Source organism: Ambystoma mexicanum, chromosome 10 (genome assembly GCF_040938575.1).
Source record: "Ambystoma mexicanum isolate Mex_15411 chromosome 10, UKY_AmexF1_1, whole genome shotgun sequence".
In the NCBI taxonomy this organism is placed as follows: domain Eukaryota; kingdom Metazoa; phylum Chordata; class Amphibia; order Caudata; family Ambystomatidae; genus Ambystoma; species Ambystoma mexicanum.
This window is the reverse complement of record NC_090932.1, coordinates 1,546,441,804-1,546,467,184: the sequence shown is the minus strand read 5'-3', so window position 1 is coordinate 1,546,467,184 and position 25,381 is coordinate 1,546,441,804. Positions and strand designations below refer to the sequence as shown.

Here is a 25,381-nt window from a genome sequence, read left to right as displayed (position 1 = left end):
CGATTCTCACTTTAGATGTCCAGCCCTTAGATGAATGGGGCCTTATGCCCAATGTTCAATGTGTGTAAAAATGCACAGTAGTGCGTAAAGTTCAAAGTTCCAATACTTTAAGGAGACTCTAAAGTTAGAAGTCTTCTGAAGATGTGAGGAAGGATTCAAAATTCAAGTAAACTGTTCAAATCCATCTGAAAGCTATGAACAGTGAGTACTACCCAAGTCAAATAATGACAAAACTTAGCCCAAAGTTGGAAAACTATTTAGATGAAATAAGGCCACTGGCAAGTATCCTCACTGCCCTTACTTCGGTTTTGGTCCAGACTTAGCAGGTCCGGAGGTGGGCACCAGAATTAAGTTTTCCTGCTTTATTTTCGGTTTCCGGATGCTGCGGGTGCAGAGACGGGTCCTGCTGGTCACAGGAGATGCTGCATGTGATTCCGGAGGAAGAATGCAAAACACCACTGCAGTACGGCTCGGTACTCTGGAATTTGCATAGGAAACTAGTATTTGGTGACAGTCATTGTTGCACGGCGACTGGTAGGACTGGGTTTCTATATTCTTGCCTGGTGAACAGATGTATAGGGTGCAAACCTAGTTTAGTCGCAGGGACAACTCTTGGAGCTGTAGCCAAACAAGTTCAAGGTAGCTATGTGCGTGGTCAAGGCTAATTCTCTGGAAGGTTGAGCCTAGTAAGGGGCCCTCAAGGAGTACACAGTGAAAATGCAAGGGTCACACTTGGACAAAGTTATACAAATATTTTATTATTTATTTATGGCCATATAACGCTGAAAAGACTAGTTGCTTGTAATATCGCACAAACTAAATAAATGGTACATCTATACAATCAATGGAGTAGGGCAAGATGCATAATAAACCCCGGCAAAGAAAGGTACCTATTATTATGCAGCACTACTGATCCACAGAGATAAAACACTAACTTTAAAGGTCCATCCCTTAGATGTATGGGTCCTTGTACCCAGAAGTTCACCAAATTTCCCCACAATTCTGTGAGACAGGAAAGTTAGTGGAGGGCTGCAGGGGTACAATGAAGAGTTCCAGGGGGTAGAGGACAAGTTATTCTAGTGAATAAGTGTCCCCCTCTCTCGGAATGCTTGCAGGTTTAAACACTTTTCCAGTCTGCGACAAATGCTGGACTGGATGCTGGAAAGCTGTTTTATACGGCTACCTATGCACGGTGATGCATGGGAACACAACTGTCAGTCTGACTTCGCCTCCTATCTCGGGTCCCCTGGCTACTGGAACCATGACATTTGGCAGATGCTACTCTCGTAGCATAAGCTGTGGATCCCCAAAGTTCTGGGCCTCCAAGCGGAACGGCAACTACTGCAGCACAATAGCCCAAACTCTGAGATGGTCAGCCACTGGGTGATCCAAGGGCACTTCCAAGGGCCCTTCTTTGGAGGACTCCAAGTTGAGGTTGATGGTTCCCACCACCCCAAGGGTCGAAGCTCCTTCAAAAGGCTTCTGGAGAGCACCTGCAAGACTGGGCTCTGCTAAAACAGCAACAGAAGTTGGTCGCCAGGCCGCCTCCCAACAGGTCCAGTCTCCTTAAACGTCTTGCAACTGACAGGATACTTGGCTCCTTTAAGTTTCTTACAGGATCTCCCTGGAAAGGATGCAGGGGTCTTCTTAACCCAAAGCAAGGTAAGAGCCGAAACTCCCACTAGCCACAAAGATCTGGCCCCCACATGCACACCCCAGCAGTGGTCCAATCGGGACCTCTAGTGGCATAACTCATACCATTCAGACACACTGAAACCAGTTTGAATTGGGACAAGACAGTCCAACCCACTTCCTGGCAGCAAACGCACATGGCCCTGCAGTAGCCTGCGGAAAGTCTCAGCTGTCCCGGGCACTGGAAATTCATATAAGGATTTTACTGTATTCGCAGGTCAGGAAGAAGTTAGTGGCAAGATGGCCAAGGGACAAACGTAACCTTGTGGCACAGCCATGTTTGGACAATAGTCTCAGTAGGTAGCCAAACACAGTAAGGCTAAATCAAATTCTACTACAGAATGACACAAACTAACTGCTGCTGCCAGCTTGTCCCTTAGGCACACCTAAACTAACCAAAAGGTTTATTCTAGGCCCTCGGGCAAAAGAAAGAGTACTCCATTGTAAGATGCATTGTACAATGATAGAAAGTTACCAAAAGTGGCAACTGTATCAAGACTAGGGGAAACCAGTTTTCCCAGTACTGACAGCCTGAAGCACATAGTAGTGAAGCTGAAGGCTGCACTGCAGTTCCGGTCAGATACAAAAGTAAAAGCAAAATGTTTGAGGGTCCATAGAAATGGACAGGGAAAGGTGCTATTGTCGGGTCCCTTGGCAACAGAAGGCGTTGGTTAGGCATTACTAATTGCCAATTGTGGTTGTAATAGTTAAGGAAGGTCAATTGCATTGAAAATGCATTTCCTTAACCCAATCATCATATCAGCCAGCAACTATTGTCCCAACTCATGATGGAGTACTTCCTGTTCAGCGGTGATTGGTCTATGACTACTGCGATGCAGTTTGGAATCTGAGGTTCTAAACTGCCTTTCATTAAGATCTGCTTAGGAGTGGTCACAGCGCTCAAGAGCTCCAGAGAAAACTAAAGAAACCAGAGGAAAGGAAGTGCATCGCCTAGAAGTCATTCATCAGAAAGAGCCAGAGTCTAAACTCTGATAAGTGACAGAGAAATCTGAGTTTGTTAAATGAAAATCTTTTAAACTCAAAAGAAACAGATTGCTAGCTGAATGTACAGTGTTAACCTTTCAACTCAAAAGAATTTTGGAGACATTGTCCTCGTTCTGTGAAGGATGAACTGTTAGTTTTGGCTCTTTAAATTGTAAATAAGTATCATCTGCAGAAAGTCAGTAGCGTGCGTGCATCAGCATCAAAGGCAAACGTTTGTATGGGCAGTAAATTGCGCGCGCGAGATTGCATGGAGAGCTTGGCGTTTCATTTCACTGCACGTCGTGAGCACCTCGTTGGAGGAAAGGACCCAGCAGCGTGCTTTGCGTGCCAGTGGAAGCAGAGGGAGCCGCGTAGGGTGAATGTCAGTCAGCTGAGTGGCGTAGTTTTTTTGGGTCCAGTAAGTGATGAATCAGCTGAGTTGGTGACCGCGTTCGGCAAGGCGAGTGCGTGGGTAAGGGAAAAGCTTTCAAAGAAGCATTTTCCAAGTAGTGTGACAGTTCAAATGTACGCGTGCGAGTGAACTCATTTATGGTAAGGAAGTGAAAGAATGTTCAGAGAGCATACAGAGTGATAAGCTAAACAAAAAGTGTAAATACGCAACATATCAAAACTCTTTCAAGGCAGCAGGAGGAAGCATGGCAAGCTACGAGAGTAGAATTCAGTTTGGAACTTTTAAAGTAATTATCAGACTGATGTAGTGAAAGAGCACAGAAGACTGAGCAACATGATTTGTGTGTTTTTTTAAAAATTATTTCACAAGTGTTTGAAAAAGGGAACTGGAGACTGCATTCATGACTCGATGAGAGCAGAGAAAGTAATCCCAAACACAACAGTGAATTAGAATACATTCATTCATTCATAGGTTTCTAGAGAGCAATCTTCAAGAGGATAAGATGAAGAAGCCACAGTGAACACAGCATAGTAGGATTGATAGCTAGTAGCAGCAAGACAAGAACTCTCAAGTTACCAATTTCGTCTCTTAAGCAAAAAGGCAGAGACAGTCAGGTAATTTGTGGGTTTAAAGGGAGAAAATAAATAATTTAAGTGCAGGAGTAATTACTGGTTAATCAGAAAAGTTATTTGCAGGTTTCCATGTGTTCCAGGAATTGAAGGTGACCAGAGGAATACTGACAGTTTATTTTCTTCTCAACTTTCCCTTTTCCCCCGATCTGGGCAACTGAGCAGTTGTTCAATTAACTGTTGGGTGAACCATTTTGGAAGATCTGGTGGGCTGCGTCTGCTCCTGCAGGATTTCGGCACTGGGACCCGATAGCTATAAAGCAAAATCTTTCCCAACAGTGACGCAGAGGAATTTGGCTATTGCGGTCTAACGCAGCCTTCTGTCTCATGACCCAAAGGTGCTGGGAAGATTAAATTCGGCAGAAGGGAGTCTTGTTGGATAAGCTGACGATCGCCAAAGCCCCAGTCGAAACACGTGACGACGGAGCTCCTATCACAGCCTAAATTCGAGCTGGACATCCCACCGGTTGGCCCAGGGACACTTCGGGACATGCTCATTTGTAGGAGATGTTGGAAATGGTTGGTCCCACCACTCCAAAGGGTTGAAGCACCAATGAAGTCCTTTGGAGATCAGTCATCAAGCAGGGCCTCTCTGACGGCAGCAAAATTAGGTTGCCAGGCCTAGTCAAGTGTGCCTCAGGATCGTCCTTTGTATGCTCGGCTTCCCAGGATACTTCAGATCTGCTGGAATGGCTGCAGGGCTCCTTCTTATCCAAAGTCACGAGTGATCAAGTGATCAGACTTGGCCCTCCAATGGCCAGATCCGCCCCACACATGCACACCAGGGGACCTCTATGGTTGTCATGCACACCAGACTTTCTGGAGCCAGGTTGTGGATTACGATCAGACAGTTCAACCCACTTCTTCCCACACACCCCTTGCACTAGCCTGCAAAACCTTTGTGTTAGAGCAGTAACAAGAGTACCCCATCGACGATCTACAAAGTCTGCACTTTCTTCCACGGCTGCAACAGCAAAGGGTTTGTCCACAACAGTCACCTTTACCACTGCAACGATTACCACGCCCAGGGTTTCCCTGCCGCCTAGACCTACGTCAGCGGTACCAACGATGATACAATTTCCTGCTCCGCAGGCTCCAGTCGCCACTTTCCCTAAGGGCTCTAATTTAGTGAGACGCACATCCAGCTCTGAACTTCCTGCCCAGGCCCACCAAGTCTGTACCACTCTTCACTCTGGCTCCCACAGAAGGTCTCCAGCATTCTACCCCAGCTCTGAAGATCTAGAAGCGGGCCACGGGGAAACTCGACCCCATTCTGCATATGCCTCATCAGGGCTCACTAGCCCGCTGGCCTTCTCAGCCACTTAGCCCTCCAAGGTACTCAAACCCAGCTCCTGCACAGATGTACATGTCCTTGGACATACTGACCACCTTGCACATACTAGTAACTGAAATCCAGCAGCGACTGCTCCTGTCCCTGTTCCGGCAAGAAGATTGACGAGATTGGTTCTTTCCACTCTGATATCGAAGGATGTCAAGCGATTTAACCTGGTACCGGACGAGAAGAAAGATTTCCTTTTTGAACAATGGGAATCCTCCAAGAAGACCATTGTCTCAGTCCCCTTGTTGGATGGTATATCTTGGCGGCCATGAAGGCTCGAAATACCACTCCTGCTAAGCGAGAACCGTTCAAGTAGTACCAGATTCCAGACGCGGCCGCTAGGTGCCTCTGGTCTCAGCCCTCGCCAGACTCTCTGGTCTCGGCCACCGCTAGAAAGATGTCATCAAACCCCCTCTTCTTCTTCCATGGTGCCTCCGGACCAGGAGGGTAAAAAGCTATATGCTGCAGGAAAGCGCATCATCAGTACAGCAGCCTCGACAACCAAGGCCGCCAATGTCTTCCCTATCCTGTCAAGCTACGACTGAGTTGTGGTGTAAGTTGAGGCCCATCCTCTACTTCCTCCCTGACAACAAGGCCGAAGCCTTAGCCCTGTTCCCGTAGGGAGAGGTGGCTTCCGACCATGCCATCACTGTCGCTCTCGATGCGGACTCTGGCTTTCGCCCAATGGGAAACCGTGTGGCCTTTCGTCGCCGAGGTTGGCTCAAGGCCACCAACTTCCACGCAGATGTACAGACCAAAGTAATTAACATGCTTTTCGATGGCGACCATCTGCATGGCAAGGAGGTTGATGAAACACCTTGTGCCATAAAGACTGACACTGAGACAGCACGTTCTCTGGGCACCCTTTCAAAGGGGAGGCCGTCCCTTTGTTCCTCTAAGGGGTGAATCTCTAGGTCTTCAGAGTTTCACCATACCCCATTGTCAGCCCTCCCGCTCTTCCACCCAGGAGGCTTATAGGGGATGCTCCCAAGCCGAAGGCTGTGGCACCCAGCGCCCCCATCCTCCAAACCCCCTGACCCAGGATGCAGATGCCAAAGCATGCATGAACAAGCCCAGGACAGCGCTCCCACTTCTGCACCCTAGTGGGAGGCTGACTAGCAAACTTTGTCAATCAGTGGTGAAAGATCTCCCCGGAAATTTTTGGAATTCCAGGACAAATGCCCACACATTCCACCTGTCACGAGAAGAGCTGCATGTGGCGTAGCTGCTAAAGGAGGTTCTAGCCATGCTAGGTAAAGGGGCATTGGAACCAGTCCCTCTGCCCCCGGGGCTCTGTAGTGTACAGCAGATACTGTCTGGTACGGAGGAAGTCGGGCGGGGGGAGGGTCACCATATCCTACACCTGTGCCAGAATAGTCACGTTGCAGCACGTACTAGACCAACTGGAGGAAGAGGATTTTCTGACTTCCACATCACTAACACCGGAGGTTCCTGCAGTTTGTTCAGGGCGACATTACCAGTTCAAGGCCTTGCCCTTCGTTCTAAAATACACTCCAAGAGTATTTACCAAATGCTTGGCACCGGTGGCAGCACATTTGCGCCGCAAAGGAATCCACGTCTACTCTTACTTGGTTGATTGGCTCATCCGTTCCCGCTCTTGCACGCTGGCAACCAGCACACTGTGGAGACCATCCAACGTATGACTTCGCTACGATTCTCAATCAGCTATCCGAAGTTCTGCTTGTGCCATCTCAGAAAGCACTGTTCCTGGGTGCCTGACTTCAGTCTCATGTCTGGCAACTCCCTCGGAAGCAAGGGTGAAGGCCATCCTGGCAAAGGTCCAACGGCTTTCGGCAGCCTCTGTTGCAACAGTCCGGCCCATCAAGTACCTTCTGGGGATGGTGTCTTCCTGCAGGCTACAGATGAGATCCCTCAAGAATTTCTGGATGCCAGATGGCAACACGCCACTGGCACATGGACCAACACGATCACCCTCAATAGGGCATTCTGTCAAGCCCTGAAATGGTGATCAGTTTGTCCACAGGGCGCTCCCTTTCAAATCCCTGCGTATCAGGCTACAGCAAAGGTATTCCAACTCAAGAGGGGAAGAAAGTGGAGCAGGGGGGTATCCATAGGCAGATGTGGCTCATCCATAATGGGCGAGGGGGCTTCGACCCAGTGGCCCCCTCACACATCTCGCACATTATGGAGGACCCAGCCCAGTGACAAACTGAGCGTTCCCTCAGCTGCTTTTTCCAGCTGAGGGGAGCGCTCCTGGGCTGCCTGAACTATAAAAAGGGAAACTGCGTTTCCCTTTGACAGTTCATGTTCCCTAGCCGCACATTGTAAACCTTTGGCCATTTTACCCAGTATACTCTAAAAATGCAACATTTTAACCCATTATTTTAAAACCTTTTGGGGGGTGCTGCAGGGGGGGAAGGGACACCTTGATTGACTTGATTTGGTTCAGGCTCCCTCGATACGCTTGGTCGCAATGGCATTTCGAGGGGATTGGGTCCTCCAACGTATTCCATATCTATGACATGTAATCACCACAGCTGTGCTGCTTCGGCAAATCGTTCAGCTCCTGCGTCGATACGCCGCCCTCGAGGACCACCTCCGACAGCCGACGTCACTGGATGTTATAAGTAGGACGCATGACGCCCGTAGCCTCCGTTCCGTTTTTTCTGGGAACGTGTTCGCTTCGGAGATCTCGGCGCGCCTCGACTCTTTGGAGTTTCTGTTCTTTCTCGGTTCTTCGAACCTGTCCGTATTGTGAAGTATATTCTTAGTGAAGATGTCTACTTCTTCTTCCACCCCGCGTCTGGGCTTTAAGAAGTGCGGAGACTGTAGGTCCGAGATGTCAGTGACGTACTCGTACGACGCCTGCCTCTGGTGCTTCGGGGAGGTCCATGACACGGATGACTGTCGACTGCCAGTCGCTCATGTCTAAAGCCTTGCGGGAGCGCAAGAAGTTGTTGGTAGGTAAGGTGTCCAAGCCACGGAAGTCGGGGTCTGCGGGGCTTTCGACGGACGATTCGAGGGGCGACTCTCTGCATTGTCGTCAGAAGTCCAGTGGATCTCGGTCCTGGAGTCGGACCCACCACTCCTCTGCCTCTTTGAGGCACTCCCAGCAGCGCCGTCATCGGTCGCCTTCCCCGTCCTCATCCGAGGACTCCACCCGTCGTCAGGTCGCTTATCCCACCAAGCATGCGACGCCAGAGGAATGGGCTTCCTTCGGGAAGAGAATGTTCCGTCCGCGCCTCCAAGTGGGATCGGTCGAGAGACACCACTCGCACACCTTCAGGCTCGGGTGGTCGGCACGATTCGCGGGAGAGGTCCCGCTCGGACAAGGGGAATCGTTCCCGTCATGGTCCAGGTCCCGGTCCTCGACGCACCGTGTGCACCTGTGGTGTCTTCGAGGAAGATGTGGACGCCGAGGTCGTCGACTGACTCTTTTGAGGCCCCGCCTCCGAAGAAGTCATCGCCATCGGCGCCCAGGATGTCGAGGGACACGCCCGGGGCTCCGGCCTCGAGGCCTGTCGGCGCCATCGTTGCTGTCGCCTTTCGAGGCTGTTTCGACGGGGGTACCCCGGGGCTCGGTGGAACCCCCTAGAAAGGCTCTGGCCAAGGTCAAGCATGACTTTGTTCCACATTCTGTGCCTTCTTACCGCCATCTATAGTTTATTTCAGAGGTGGAGAAGGGCTCTGATGATGGCATGGTTCCTGATACGGTGCCAGACGAGATTTTCTCAGGCCATAGCCAGATTGAGGACCTGCGCAGTCCCTGCACGATGCCAGTGGGCTGGACACCTCTCCGGAGGTGTAGTTTTGTAGGCCTGAGCCTGGCACTCATGCCGACTCCTCGTACCGGCGCCTTATGTCTAGGGTCACCGAGTACTTGGGATGGGCTGCTTCCCCAGGGGACTTTCTTCAGGATGACCTTACGGATATCCTGGACCAAGGTCCACCAACTGACCCGGTACTGCCGTTCCATATGGCTCTACAGAGGAGGGCGGCGGCGGCGGCTTGGACTGCTCCGGAGAGTCTCCCGGCAGTGGGCAAGTTTTTGCCGCGAAAATACCGCCCAGCCAGTAGCGTCCCCTGCTACTTGACCAAGCACCCCACTCCGGAGAGTTTGGTGCTGGCGGCTATGGCCCCAGCAGAGCAGGCGTTGTATCCTACCATCCCTCCTGATGGGGACGACAAGCGTTTTGACGGCTGGGCGAAGAAAGTGTTTTCTTCAGGGGGTATGGCACTTCAGGCGGCCAACTCCGTATGTGCCTTGCCACTTTTCACGCACTCTCTGTGGAACTGTTTCCTTAGCGGCTGAACATATTCCCGAAGGGGACGAACAGGATGGTTTCCTTGCCATGGTTCAGGATGGCAAGGATGCCATGTGTGAGGCCGTTCAGTCGGGTTTGGACATGGCAGATTGCGTCAGCTGGTCCATGGCGGCGAGCACCGTGATACGCAGGTTTGCGTGGTTGTGGAAGTCTGGGTTTGCTCCTGATGTGCAGGCCCGGCTCCTCAATATGCCCTTTGACGGGGAACATCTTTTTGGCAGCAAGGCTGACGAGAGCCTTGAGAGGTTGCAGACCTCCAAAGCTGCAGCAAAGTCGTTGGGCGCTGCAGTTCGCCAACCTCAGCCTTTTCGTCCTAGGGGACAGCAATGGAGGGGAGGTTCCTTTCATTATTATTCATCCTTTGGTAAAGCGAGAGGAGCTGCCAGTCAAAGGGGCCCCCTTATGAGTGCCAGAGGTGGAAAACAAGGTACTCGAGGAGCCAAGGCCGCTCGGGCTGTTGCCTCTTTGCCCTCAAGCAACGCCGCAGCCGCTTCAGCTCAGTCATGAGGCCATGTCCCATGGTTCGCCGGTTGGGGGATGGCTGGCGCAGCATCTTGCAGAGTGGCGCGCCAGAAGTGTTGGTTCTGGAGATCATAACCCACGGCTACTGTCTTCCTTTCCGGCAGAGGCCTCAAGACAATCCACCGGGTAATCTCTTTGAAGATTCCGGATCCGCTCCTTGCACAGGAAATTCAATCCCTGCTGGAGAAAGGCGCCATAGAACTGGTGCCTGTAGCAGAGAGGAACAAGGGATGGTATTCCCCTTATTTTTTGATTTCCAAGAAAGACGGGGGTTTGAGACCCATCATGGACTTGCGCGGTTTGAACAAACTCCTCAGGAAGGACAAGTTCAAGATGGATACTATCAAGTCCTCCAGGCCCTTCAACTTCAGGACTGGTTGGTGTCTCTCGACCTCAAGGACGCTTATTTTCATATGCCGATACATCCAAAGCACAAGAAGTACCTGAGGTTCGCGGTTGGCGACTCGCACTTTCAGTATCGGGTCCTGCCGTTTGGATTGACCTCCGGCCCGAGGGTCTTCACCAAGCTCATGGTAGTGGTGGCAGCGCACCTCAGGAAAGGGGATTCACGTTTACTCCTACCTGGACGATTGGTTGATCAGGGCACGCTCTCCTGAGCAAGTCCTGAATCATCTGTCTGTCACCTGCCACTCCCTCCACAAGCTGGGCTTCTCCCTCAACTTAAAGAAGTCCCATTTGACACCAACTCAGAGGCTCCAGTACATCGGAGTTGTGCTCGACATGTCCCTGGGGCAGTGTTTTCCTCCCGAGGTGCGGGCTCATCACATTCAGCAGATGGTGCACAAGTTTCAGCTTGCCCAGAGTCTCCCAGCGTTCGAGTTCTTGAGATTGCTCGGACTCATGGCATCCTGCATTCTTCTGGTGCCAGAAGCCAGGTTGCGGATGAGATCTTTGCAATGGGCACTCAAGCTCCAGTGGTCTCGGTCCGCCAGCAGGTTGTCGGACCCTGTTCAGGTGCCGTCCTCGGTCACCCAGGACCTTTTGTGGTGGGCCGTCGAAGACCATCTGATGAAGGGGGCTCAATTTTGCCTATCCTGGCCGGAGGTAACGATCGTGACAGATGCATCCCTCACGGGATGGGGAGCTCATGCCAACGAGTTGACAGTCAGCGGTCGTTGGTCTCCGTCGGAGTCCAGACTCCATATCAATCTGTTGGAGCTGAGGGCCGTCAGGCTAGCCCTAAAGGTTTTTATGCCGACTGTGCGAGGGAAGAATGTCCTGATCCTGACGGACAACACGGTGGCCATGCACTACCTCAACAAAAAGGGGGGGGGGCAGGGTCACTTCCTCTGTGCAGGGAGGTGATCCAGCTCTGGTTCTTGGCAATCCAGCAGGAAGTTTCGATCTTGGCAGTTCATCTGGCCGGAGACGAAAACGAGACGGCGGATGCTCTGAGCAGGCAGAGCGCGACCTCTCACGAGTGGGAATTGGCTCAGGAGATTCTCCTGAAGATCTTCGCCCTTTGGGGGACCCCTCAAGTGGATCTCTTTGCCTCCAGTGTCAACCGGAAGTGCGAGAGGTTCTGCTCGCGGGAATTTTCTCCAAAAGGAGCCTTAAACGCGTTTGTGGTGGAGTGGTCATTCCCACTGCTGTACGCGTTTCCTCCAGTCCCCGTCATCCCGCAAGTACTGCGGAGGTTGCAGAGGTTTGGTTCCCGGGTGGTCCTCATTGCTCCGGCGTGGGCCCGGAGGACGTGGTACCCGGACCTTCTCGACTTGTCCATCTGCCCTCCACGTCGTCTTCCCTACCACGACGATCTGCTCTCATGGGAGGGGGGGGGGGGGGTCAGGTTCTCCATCCAGAGGTCAGATCCCTCAACCTTCAAGCTTGGTTTCTGAAAGGTTGAGGTATAAGGATTGGGACCTCCCTGAAGACGTGATGGAGGTGTTGCTCTCGGCCAGATGGCCCGCAACAAAGTCCCTGTACCGTTGCCGTAAATTCTGCGACTGGTGCAGGGTTAAGGATGTGGATCCTTTTGCATGTGACATTCCCATGGTTCTGTCTTTTTTGCTTTCTTTGGCCCACAGGGGCTTGCAAGTGGGTACCGTTCAAGGTTACCTGGCGGCGCTGTCCATATTTAAGTGCTCGTCTGAAGAGTGTTCCTATTTTACAATTCCTTTAATTTCTCAGTTTCTGAAAGGGCTCACTAATGTGTTCCCTTCATCACCTTTCCTGGTGCCCGGTTGGGATTTGAACCTTGTTATCAAGTTTCTGATGGGTGCTCCGTTTGAGCCTTTGCATTCATGCCCTTTGAGACTGTTAACTCTTAAAACTGTATTTTTGGTTGCGGTCACTTCCGCTCGCAGAGTGAGTGAGTGAGTTACAGGCACTTTCAGTTAAGCCACCCTTCACTGTGTTTCACAAGGACAGGGTTGTCCTTAGAGTTCGTCCTTCCTTTCTTCCGAAGGTGGTGTTGGAATTTCATTTAGGCCAGAAGGTTGTTCTTCCGGCGTTTTATCCTCCTCCACATCCTGGTAAGGAAGAGGAGAGGCTCCATAGGCTTGATCCTAGGAGAGCGTTAAGCTTTTATATTTCACGCATGTCCCGGGTCAGAGTGGACGATCAACTCTTCATTGGTTATGCTGGAAAGCGTTTGGGACAAGCTGTGACGAAATAGACTTTGTCTCGCTGGATTATTTTGGCTATCTGAGTGTTACCGCTTGGCGGATAAGGACCCACCGGTCGGCTTGCGGGCCCATTCTACCACGGGTATGACTGCCTCTACTGCCCTACAGAGGGGTGTTACTATGCGTAACATCTGTGATGCAGCCACCTGGGCTTCGGTACATACGTGTGTACGTCACTACTCCCTCGATTTCATCCGTGGGCAGGATCTGGCCTTTGGCAAGGCGGTCCTTTACTCCGCAATTTGATTGGGCATTCTAAATTTCTGTTTTCTAAATTCTTTTCCCACCTCCTTGCATTGGTACTGCTTTGGGAGTCTGTCGTAGATATGTAATACGTCGGAGGACCCAATCCCCCTCGAAGAACAAGTTACTCTTACCTGGTAACGTTCTTTCGAAGGGATGGTCTGACGACGTATTCCATATTGCTCCCTCCCTGCCTTCCCCGCTACAGAATTTCTTATGCGATTGCAGCTTACGTTTCCGCAAGGCTTTGTTTGTCAGACTGGCAGAAGACTGGTGCCACACGTTCTGGGGAAAAAACTACAACTGAGGCTACGTGCATCTTACTTATAACATCCAGTGACGTCGGGCGGCGTATCAACGTCATGGACGCAGACGCTGAAGATTTTCCGAAGCAGCACAGCTGTGGTGATTACATGTCATAGGTATGGAATACGTCATCGGACCATCCCATCGAAAAAGAACGTTACCAGGTAAGAGTAACTTGTTCATCTGGGGGAACTATTTATGCCCCTACACTTAAATACACCAGCACCCACTGGCCCTGGGACACTGCTGGGTGTGGGGAGCCCAGGGACTGTGGTGGGAGCAGGATGGGGGGAGCTTCGGGGGGAGGAGCCATGGGATAGTGGTGGGAGCAGGGTGGGGGGGAGAGCCCAGGGTCTGTGGTGGGAGCAGGGTTGGGGGACGCACAGACACTGTGATGGGATCAGGTGGGGGAGCCCAGGGACTATACTGGATGCGGTGACGGCACGCAATAGTTCATAGCCATTTGAACTTTCTGCATTTTTGGGGGTGGAGGGGCTGGACACCCTTTGCTCAGTGGGGGCTCAGGCCATAAAAGTTTGCAGACCGGTGGGCTACAGTCACAACCAATGTGCCTCTCAAAGATTGGGGAGCTCACATAGGGCGTTTTCACGCCAGATGCCTCTGGCTACCGGAGGAAAAAGTTGCACATCAACGTCCTGGAACTGCATGCAGTCTTGGGACCTCCAGTCTTTTCAGCCTCCGCTCCAGAAAGAGGTGGTGCAGATCTTGACACCACTACGTTTTAAATTAGGAAACCGGGCAGGACACTAAACGTGCTCCCCCTGGAGGCACAATCTGTGGTGCTGGGCCATTCATCAGTGCATGTTTCTAGTCCCATTTCACCTGGCAGGCGTCCAGAACACCATCACAGAATGTGAGCAGGGAGCTGCGGTCCTGCCAAGAATGTGAGCTGCTACATGAGCAAGTGTCATCTCTTCAGTGAGTGGAGTCTCCCTCAGGTCAACCTCTTCATGATGGCTGCCAAGGCCAAGTGTCAGATGTTTGCCAGCAGATTTCCTCAGCCAAGGAGTCTGGGGAATTGTTAGGACAGTTTAAGTCCAAATAAGGGCTTCATAAAACCATACATCTGAGGCAGTACATAAATCCACTCTTAGTAAAAGGCTGTATAACCTGTGAACATGTGGTGGTGTAGACCGAGCAGCCAGGCTTATCTTAATTGGGGAGGGAGGGCTGTAGCTTGTTACATAGAAATTGTAGCATACATATGGTCCAAAGAAACACACACTATGCAAAGTACTGTAAAAATTGATGGTTTATTAAAATACAAGTTGGCCCAGATAAATATTGGGGAAATAAGTACCATCACATAAACACAATTATAAAAAAATTATAAAAACCAACTCAATACTTAACCCAAAGTATAACCTTATGCAGGGTTTATAGTGACATTTTCGAACGTCACATTTTCGAAATGCCATTTTTTGACACCAAAATGCAGGAATTTTTTTTTTTTAGAATGGCTTTTTATTTTATTTTTTAAATGGAGGGAGGGTTCCCCCCCACCAACCCCCCCGTTTATTTTTGTATTAACTTTTTTGTACTAACGAAACAAAAATAAAACATAAAATTTAAAAAAACATTCGGAATTCTTTTTTTTGTTGCAATTTTGTTTCGACAAAATGGCATTTCGAAAATGTGTTTTCCAAAATGTAACTGGATACCCTTATTCGGAATAGCAATCAGCAGTTGGTGGAGCGTCAAACCTATAACACATACAGAATGCAGTTATTCTTGGGGAGTAAAACAAGGTTAGATATACTTTTACATTAGTAATTCAAGGGCAGTAGACCCTCAGTCATGCAGTGACACTCGGTTATGAAATCGCATAATAAACCAACCCTGTTAAAAGTATACTCCTTACAACATTACTTTTTAGAACTCCGCTCAGTGTTAGTAAAACTCCTACTTTATGGAGAGGCATGAAGCTACTCAATGACCAGCATTAACATACAATAACTATTTCTGAATGCACTGAGCAATTCAAGGAAAGTAAAACCCAATTCCACTTTAAAAAAGACCCAAGGTAATTTAAGGTAAGTAATGGACCTTAGGACTATTTTGAAAATGCTCAAAGTAGATTCAGGGAAGGCACAACCCAGTATTATAACACCAGTGTTATGTTTACAAGAGCAGCAGCCGCAACTTGTATACCTTTTAGAGGGCACGCTGCATCTCAAAGGTAAGTATAACTTAAGGAAACATTTTAAGTTCTTCTTTCACAGAGATACATTTACCACACTCATTTTTTCAGCAAGTAAGTACATTTATACTTGTTCTACTTTCCAAGATGGAAGCCTTTTCTTATGCAGTCCTTTACTAATCTATTGCATAAGTTCTGAGGCAGGGAACCTAGTGGTCCAGGTGCCAGCTGTAGGTAGGTTGAGAGAGGTTTCAGTTGCAGGAAAGACAGTTTCATAGGATCTTCTTAAACAAGTAAGTATTCACTTTCAAAGAAGTGTTCAGGGACTTCACAGAAGGCTCCCTATGTGTTCCAACAATAGGCCTGGGCAAGTGGTATGGGAAAACTCCCAACCACAAGAAGCACCTACTCGGCCTCACAGGATTCAAACCAGTACCTTAGGAGAAAAGAAGAGCTTCGGAGTGGATGCCTTCAGGATGCAGCAGCACAGGAACCGGTCCCTGGATTCTTGGTCTGGTGACGAAAGAACTGGACACTGGATGGCAACTTGCAGCAGCAGTCGTCCGAGGCTTCCAGCAAAGGTTTCTTCATAGATTCCCACAGCTCTATGAATGTAGTGCCATTTTACAGCAGCCAAATGAAGAACGAATATCGCTGGTTGGATTCTTTTCACTCTCGGTCCTGCACTCTGGTGAGGGCACTTCAGGGTTTTGAATCTGGTCTCTGGAGGTCCAGGAGTCATCCACCAAAGTTTCGGCTGTATTCAGACTTTGGAAGACCATGCACCGCACTCCGGCTCGAGGTCCCAGGGTATTGGGGTATCGCAGCCCAGCAAGGTCGCAGCACATCGTGCAATGGCTCAAAATGCAGGGCGTCTTGAAACTAGTGGATCTCACCAGCCTTTTGGTAGGAGTCGTTGCGTTCGGAACCCCCAGGTCGACTGGAAGGAAGGGTTGCATCAGGCTCTGGTTACACAGCAGGCTCTCTAGTCCCTGGAAATTGCTACAGACATCCTTTCTTCATCTTCCTCTTTGGTTTATGCTCCAGGGGTCGATTTGTCAGCAGTTTCCACGTTCAGAGTATTTCTGGAACTACAGCCCAACTTCTGCAATCTCTCCCTGCATTTTACAGAAAGAGGCGGTCTCGCTGTCCAATCAGGACATCCCCCTGTATGCTTTTCCTCCAGTTCCACTGTTGCTAAGGGTGAGCAACACACTCTGTCATTGACACTGCAAGATGAACCTCATTGCGCTGGCATGGCCCAGGCAGATCTGGTACTTGGACTTTCTCCATCAGTCGGCCATGCCCATCAAACTGCCTCCACTTCACAACCTCCTCTGCAGAGGATGGTTGTCAATACTATACCACAACCCAGCGTACCTCAGCCTCACGGCCTGGCTCCTGCAGCCTTGAAATTTGGGCACTATTTGCTGCCTTTCGAATGCAAGAAATTACTAGCCAAAACCAGGCCCCCCTCTACGTTGGCTTGCTTCAAGCACTAGTGGAAGCACTTTAGTGTGGTGTCGGCCGCAGAAGATTTCACCGCTATGCGTGACTGCTCCACAGCTTCTACTATACCTGCTCTTGCTGGCTAAGGCTGGCCTCACCCACGCCGATATCAAGGTCCACCTGCCGCCATATCCATTACACCCGAGCCCCAGGAAAGCTCTCCATGTGGTTGCACAGGCTCGCTAAGGATTTCCTCAAGGGCCTCTTCAGAACGTTCCCTCTGGTAAAGGCAGGCTGGCATGGGAGCGCAACTTGATACTGTCTTAACCTGGTTATGAAATGTGCACTCGCCACTATCCATGGACTAGTGGTATTTGACTCTTGGCGAGTAAGAAATTGTATACTGTGTGCATGTATAGAATGGAGGTGGCAAGTGGCTTTTTATGGCTGGCTAGTTGCTAGCAATTTGAATTTTTGCCCCCTGGTCTGAACTGATGGAGCCTCCGTTTGAACAATGCATCAGTCTCCTTTGAAGTTTCTGTTGAAGACCGCTTTTCCGGTGACGATCACATCGGCCAGGTGGGTCAGGGAAATACAGGTGTCCTCCCGTAAGCCTCCATATTTGTCCTTCCACTCCGAAAAAGTAGTTTTACAAACTCCTCCTTCATGCCAAAGGTTCTGTCAGACTTTGATTTCAACAAGCCTTTAGTTCTGTCAGTTTTCTTTGCGAATCCTTTGCCTGCTGAAAGGACTTGCATTCGCTGGACGTTGCGCGTGCCCTTAAATTCTATGTTGCACGCACAAAGGACTTTGGCAAGACGGCTCAGCTTTTTGTCAATTTTGGACCGGTGGTACATGGGAGGGCCCTTTCTAAGGATTCCATCTCCAGGTGGCTCTCTGGCTGTATCATGCATTGCTATTGTCTGGCCATCAGACCGCTTCCAGGCTGGCCAAGAGCCCATCCCTCCAGAGCCATCGCAGCAACAAACATGTTTCTCTCTGGTGTCCCCCCTGCTGTGTAATCATATTCAGGAGCATGTGAATCCATGCAAGACCCCATGCTGGAGAAGGAACAAGTTACTTACCCGGTGCTCCAGATAAGATTTTGAGGTGGGTGTATTTTACTCCCTGTTTTTAAACTTTGAGAGTAAATGTGATTTTAAGAGTAAAAATGACTTCTTTTTTGCACGAGAGTAAAATGTATGCGACATCCAGCCGACGCATGCACAAACTGTATGGAAATCATTACTGTACGGCAGCTTTCTGCATTGTGACAGAATACACCTTTCATTATTTCTCTAAGGTCTGGCCATTTGATCTCTCCTGTATATATTTAAATGTTGAAATCACAAAAACCTAGCCAATTACATAGTAAAGCTAACCTGAATCGTATTGTGTGTTTGAGGTTCGATAGCAGAATTGGCATTTGATGTTTAATGAGTCCATTTATTTTCTGTAGCTATTACTACCTAATGGTATGCCAATGTTATGATACAACGGTGCAGAGAGGCAATGACTCCATGCTAAATTCTACATCTAATCTAATGGTCAAATGGTTATTTATATAGCGCTTTTGGCCAAGCGCTGTACATAGAACATATTTATCACAATTATCACCAAACCAAAGTCTGTACTCTATCGACCTCGAAAGGATGAAAGGCTGAGTTGGACTTGCCGGGATTCGAGCCTGCAACCTACAGATCACTCACAGATTGCAGCATTGAGTGCTCAACCGGCTGAACTATCTTATTGACTTAACATCCTTCAGAGGTCGGTTAACTGAGTATCGACTGAGGTATAATAATCACAGTACCTAGATGTTGGACGAACCATTTATGAAGCACTACATGAAGCTAAATATCTCTCTGGATTATCACAGGGACAGGTTTTGCTGCGTTTCAATTACAAATGTAACTTTCACTTGTTTGTTTTTGAACAGCGCTTGCACTTCTTGGAGAATCAGGTTTTGGATGTTTTAATTGTAGTCTTGAAGATTTGAGGCTTGAACACCTGTGATTGGTGTAATGACAATCACTCACCCTTGAGCAAAGACTCTGCTGCCACTGACCATTTATAGTAATGTACCCCATTGACTGCAAGGTTGAATGGATGTAATCTAGACTGTGCATAGTCATTTTACACACTTATAATTAGAGTGTAAATTATCAGTGTAAAAAATGATCTGCCTCCACATGATTATGCACACAGCACCAGAACTCTGAAAAATACAATTGTGCAATAATGGTTTGCTTTCACTGGGGAAAAAAAAGCATAATTTGTCAAATATTTCTCAATTGCAACTTAGTTTTCATTCTTATTAATTATACAGTCCTAAAATTCTAGGAAATTATGCAGTGTTTCGAGGGGATTGGGTCCGACGACGTATTCCAGATCTATGACCAGTAATCGCCACAGCTGTGCTGCTTACCTGTCATAGATATGGAATACGTCGTCGGACCATCCCATCGAAAGAACGTTACCAGGTAAGAAAGTAACTTGTTCTTCTAAAGCTGAATGGAAAGAAACCTTTCCTTTATCAGTGTGTAAGTTTTTTTTGAAAGGCTTCAGAGAGATGCATTCTGTTTCAGAGGTGGTTTGCAATTATATCCATGTAGATAAAAATCAAAAGAAGCCTCCTAGTTTTTCTATCAAGTCACCTGACCTTTGCACTGCCCTCTGCTCTAAACCTGTGTGTAAATGTACCCAGGAAAATAATAAAGCTGGCGTATTTGCAAGATTTTCATGCGTAAAAAGACCTGGTGTACCCACTTTATCTGGAGGCCTGTACTTACCTGTAAGTCTTGTTCTCCAGCATGGGTCTTGGATTCACATGCAAACCTTCCTGCCTTCCCTTCTTGGTTCCTACTTCCACTTTACGACCACAACCAAATCTGAAAAAGGCCACCAGGGGTGGAGCTTAGGAGGACAAGTTTTATTGGCCTGGGCATTATGACCCAAACGTGACGCTGCTAGTCAATAGAGCAGACCAGCAGTTTTTAACCTAAAGTTGAACTGATTTGAATTTACTGAGGATTCCCAGCCTGACGGGGAATATTCAGAATGTGAATCCATGCAAGACCCATGCTGGAGAACAAGAGTTGCAGGTAATTAATTTGTTCCTTCAAAAAAGCTCAAAGAATCAATCGGGGCCTAGTATAAAAGTGAATGGTTGTGGTTCTGCTTCTGGGCTAAAGACAATGTTGACCCATTTGGGTGCTCTCTGGATGATGTACTGTCTTTCTAGGCACATCCTGCCCAATCAGGGATACAGTTGGATACTTGTTGAACTGATTTAGCAGCAATCTGCACATATAGAAATTCTGATAAACTCCTTATGTCAGCTAACCCTGTGGTCTAGAAACATTTACAAGGACTGACGCAGATGTTTTCCCCCAATCTCTCACCCCGACATCCAATGTGGGACTGGAATATAGTCTGGGTGCGATTACCTTTTGAACCAATGGCATCCACGGACATCAAAGTAGTCCCGTGAAAAATGACAGTTTTAATAGCTAACATCTTCCCGCAGAGTTAGGGATATTCGGGCGTTGACAGCGAAGGAGCCATACACCGTGTTCCCTAAAGACGAGGTGGCCTAAAAACGTACCCTGGTTTCTTGCCTAAGTTCGTCTCAGCCTCCCACCTCAACCAGGAAATGGTACTTCCCACTTATGTGTGCAGAGCTTTACAATTCTATTTGGACAGGACCAAAGACTTTAGAAAGTCAGGTATTTTTATTCAATTTTGGATTATCTTCACCAGGGTCACAAGCTTCCATAGCCAGATGGATGGTAGCGGCTATTTCTGAGTCTTTCAAACTACAAGATAAACATCCACTGACTTGACTGCATGCACATGCTGTCAAGTCAAAGGCCACAGAGTTAGCTTTCCAGAGACAAATACTGTGGGATGTCATTGGTAAGGCTGTCACATGGGCTTTGGCCTTTTGTAAACATTACTGCCTCGACATTAGTGCAAGCTCAGATGTGGCTTTCGGACAGGCCATACTAAACAAAACTTGTTTGCGAATAGTTCACAATCTGGTCCTCCCTGAGAACTGTTCCTTTGGAATCGCCCATACAGTATGGAGGAAAGGGGAAGGGATGTAGTAGTAATTTAGTTATTCACCGTAGTGACTTAAGCACTCCTAGTACCCATATTCTCCTCCATATGTACGGCCCGCCCATCTCCCTTATTAAAAGGTTTAACAGGCTAAACTGTCTCGTGTCTGCTACAAAGGGGATTGAGGTGAGGTGGCGGTGTTAGGGAGAATTCTCAGAAATGTGCTAATTCCCTTCACCTTAGACCCCCAGCAACTTGACTTGATTTCTTTTTTCCTGGAGAGAGTTTGACCCTTTTTCCCCACACTCTCATGCGTTTTGATATGTTTTTTACACTTGTACTTTCTTTGGTTATGGATTTTTAGACAACTCCATGGGCATCATCTTTTCATGTGTCACACAGCATCCTCAGTGCAGTGGCACAGGGAAACCTTTTTAGGCTTTCCCAAGGTTTAAATACCTTTTCTGGGATAAACTACTGTTTCCCAGAGTAGGTAAAGTGAAATTGACTTTACTAGTCTCCTTAAATTCCTAGACCCAGCACACCCTAACTTACAATGGAGTGCTGGAGGGGTTACTTAGTATCCCCTGTGTCTAGATACTCATGTAGCAGTCAAATGCTACCATTTCCTATTGAAATGGCTGGTGGTGGTAGTTTTACAACGAACCACCATGATTTTTCCCGACCGCGAACACTGGTAGCGTTAAATCCAGGGAGCCATTTTATTTAAGGTGGCGTCTGAGCCCCCTCTGTAAAAACAGCTCTGGTCTTCTTTTTTCGCCGTTTCTTTGTGGAAAGGTCCTTCTAGAGTTTTGACCTGCGCGCAAAACCAGGTTTGGTCCCTTTGTTCCATCGCCTTTGGCGGGCTTCAGGAATGAAGACCGCCTCTCGTTTCCGGGTGTCTGGGGTGGGCAGGAAGTGAGGGAGGTGACCGAAATTCCCTGTGCTTAGTCTCCTAGGAGACCCAAATGCACTCTGTGGTGATTGGCTGGCTGACCGTCCAGCAAGTACAGCCACCCTGTTGGGTGAGTGGCAGCTAGGCTGGAATGAATGGGAGGAAACTGGATAAAAGCTAAGTCTCTTGGCTTGGTGGGCAGAGCCGACCACTGGAACGAAAGAACCAAAGACGAGCTTGAAGAGGACGGCTGCTGCAACTCCTGGACTGTTGGTTTGCCCGGTGAAGCCCTGCTGCAGGTCTGAATCGCTAAGTTCATCTTGACAGAGAAGCCCTGCAAGGACGACTTCTCCCTTTGAGTTGGTGGGACCAATCAACTCGACACTAAGCCACCTGGATACCATTCTCGGAGCTGGTTGTATTTTCCTCAGACTGCTGCAGGAAACCGAATAACCAGGGAGAGGGACACCAGTTTGTGTGCTTTAATACAGCTACCGGAATTGAAGATTTGCCCCAACATCCTCTCTCTTGTCCCCACGACTAAGGCTCAGGAACCGCGAGATCTGCAGGAACTGCCAGGAACAGAAGTCTTTCTTCATTTGTAAGGTACTGTGAAACGAGACTGAGAGCACTTGCCTCTCGCGGTGAAAGTGCTTGAAACTTTCGCAACTAGCAGGCCTGATCAGCTTGTGACCCAACATATTCTTCTTTTTACAAACTACTTCCGAGAACTTCTACAGAGACTTTACAGTTTACTTACCAGAACCGTTTTACCCTGTCCAAGACTTTAGCCCATTGACTTTGGCCGAGCCTATTAAATTGACTCTTCTGGTGAACTCAAAGTATCTGCACTGTCTAAGAATATTGTAATCCTTTAATGTTCTGAACCTATTCTTTTTTGCTCCTCCTTCAAAGTATTCTGAATGCCATTTTGCTCCTCCTTCAAAGTAGTTTGAATGCCTCAAACTTAACGAGTATAATAGTACTGAAGTATATTTGGGTATGTTTAACTACCTCCTCGTAGTGAATGTTTTATAACTGATATACAAACTCTGCCTAACAGGCGGTGCTAGCGGGGCGTAGTTATGCCCACTTCTCTGCGAGCTTTAAATTTAATGGGGAAATTGCATTTCTGTGAGACATAATGGTTCTAGTCCCATCCCTATACCCATACAGTATGGAGGAAAGGTGACTCTGGAATAGGAGTACTTCAGATACTGGGGTGAGTAACTTATTTTTATTTTTGTCTTAACACGTGCAATACATATGTTACATCTTTGGAATCATCACTTTGTAACGGTGGGGTTTAGGTTCATGCATTTTCAATGTTGTCCTTGTCTTTTGAAATTATATGCAAAATATTTTTATAATTGGAAATAGACCGGGTTTTGACTTTCAATATATCAGAATTATCTGGTGGTAGTCACACAATGGATGGAAATAGTTGTAAAATAGAACTTTTTAGAGGAGAAGTTTGGAAAATGTTAAAATGCATCTTACATTTTTGTTGAAAGGAGATTGTCAACATTTATGATTTTGAATAAAATACCCAAGAGAGCTGTGATAAGAAGTAGATATTGTTTTACTACTTGCTTCTTCCTCTGAGAAATGTTAGATGTACAATGTCAACAATTATGATAAGGTGCTTTGTGGCCCAGTCTCGCTCCTGTCTGCTATCTGGTTATGATTTTTGGAAGCATTTCTTAAACCTAATGCCACAAAATCTTTCCTTCCAGGGTGACCTGCGCCGGATGTGGTCAGAGCCATTCCACACCAAGAGCCCCAGCTCCCGTTTTCTAGAGGTATGATGGGAGGCAGGACGGATGAAGGCACGCACCACGCACAGATGGAGTTGAATGCAGTGGCAGGTTGTGCACCCTGGCCCATTTCTCCTCCCGTGTTTTCTTCCCTTCCTATTCTGACTTGGTACTCGGGTTGGGACCAGGTCATGAGATCTGGTGTAAATGAACTATTTTAGGGGGAAAAAAAGCTGATGGTTCTGGAAATGCACTTGCAACAGCTCCTCTTCGAACCGTGGGATTTGAATTCTTCTGCGGTGGTGTTCCTTCCCAACCCCCCTTCAGACTTTGACCTATGGGAGGATTTGGGAAATCAAGAGGAGATGAAAAACTCAAAGGACCTTGTTAACACTAAAACCCATACGGGTGAAAGAAAACAAATGGAATTACGAAGAACAAATCTTCTGCAGGAACCTCAAGGACCATGGGACCAAAATCCCACCTTGGAGAAGTGTGCTGCACCTACACACACAAATTCCTCCACAGACGCTGCCCTTTCCTTTCGTGATCCCAAATCTTTCCTGTGGTGTGAGGTGACTCAAAAAAATGGAGGCACTGAGTAATTTCTTGCCGTATCACATGAATTTGTTGACACAAATTTACCATTTCCACCCAGATGTTGTATTCAGTGAGCAAGGGCAAGACTGTTGAGATTTTATATATATATAAATATGTATTTTATATCTATAATATAAATATATATTTATTTAACACGGAGGAGCGTAAATGCCACCACATAGATTTCATTTATTTTCACACGGTGTACATTTGTTCAGATGACATAGAAATGTACATCTGTTCTGTACAGCGCGCATATGTGCATTCATTCTGTTGTCGAGCAGCTGAAAATTAGATCTTCAGTGTAAAGTAGTGCTCACACAGTATACTTCAACAGTTTTTCTGACGATATACATTCATTTTGGCTCATTTTACCTTCCTTATTAGCTCCATGCGCCCCGTGTTAAATAAATGGACTTCATGACTGCGAGGTATTAACATACATGTTTTGGTTTCATACGGGAATGACCTCACCCTTGCTCTCAGCACCACTGCTTTTGGGCAGCCACCTGTCATTTCTCTTGAAGTTGAAACACGCATTTTACTCCCTGAAGTTGTGTGCCCAAATATATATGCAGACACATTGGTGGAAAGCTGTTGAGATCATGCTGTGTAGCAGACCGGGCTTGCTGTAAGTATTAGCATGTCTAGCATTGTAATATGGCTTTCCCTCTATATGAATAATTGGACATGCTGCAATCTACCCACCTCCACTGAACCCCCCCAGTTTCAAGCAATGTAGTCTTCGTTTGTACTGATGTGCTCATGGAATTTAGTGACTGTATTTGGTTCTGATCAATGTAGCAAAGCTAGGGAAGAAAAAAATGTTTAACCGCCATGGTTTCTTTAATTTTCCAGACTGGTCCCTGGTGGGTTTTTTAAGTAGTTCTCATGGACTATTGCATGCCTGTTAGCTGCTGTTCGCCTTCCTGATCATAGTAATGTACTACTTGTAAATACATTTTTTCTTTTTTGTATTTCTTAGTATTCTGTTTTTTTTGTAATGCATTTTCCTATTCAGTCTTAACGTTTTTTCGTTTTTAAAACAAACACCAACCTCACTTGATCCTTACTGTTGTGATTGTTTCTATGCTCCAAATACCATTGGAAATCACTTCCCCAGGTGACTCCTGCAGTAGCAAAGCTCTGTTGGTTGCATTTTGTGGTTCCTTGTGATAATGTAACCTGGAAAAAGTCTCCTGGTAGGTGACTTTTGTTTTCCTGAACCCTAAATACTTCCCCAAATATTTGAGGTGGGGTATAATTTTAAATTATAAACCCCAATCCTAGAATATTTGGGGAAAGTGTTTGATTTTACTGGGTGCATTTTTTGGGAAATGCCATCCACTGGCTGCCATTTCCCAGGTGACTTTAT

The 25,381-nt window shown here is 47.7% G+C and overlaps 1 protein-coding gene across 1 annotated transcript in view; it reads left to right on the top strand.

Annotated features, from left to right (window-relative positions):
• The window catches only part of SPPL3 (signal peptide peptidase like 3), a 574,818-nt gene extending 549,746 nt beyond the window's left edge, over positions 1 to 25,072 (top strand). The window contains exon 11 of the mRNA XM_069619781.1: positions 23,386 to 25,072. Within this exon, the coding sequence (XP_069475882.1) occupies positions 23,386 to 23,457 (72 nt within the window). The 3' untranslated portion in view covers positions 23,458 to 25,072. The remainder of the gene's footprint in view (positions 1 to 23,385) is intronic.
• Positions 25,073 to 25,381: the final 309 nt, after the last annotated feature.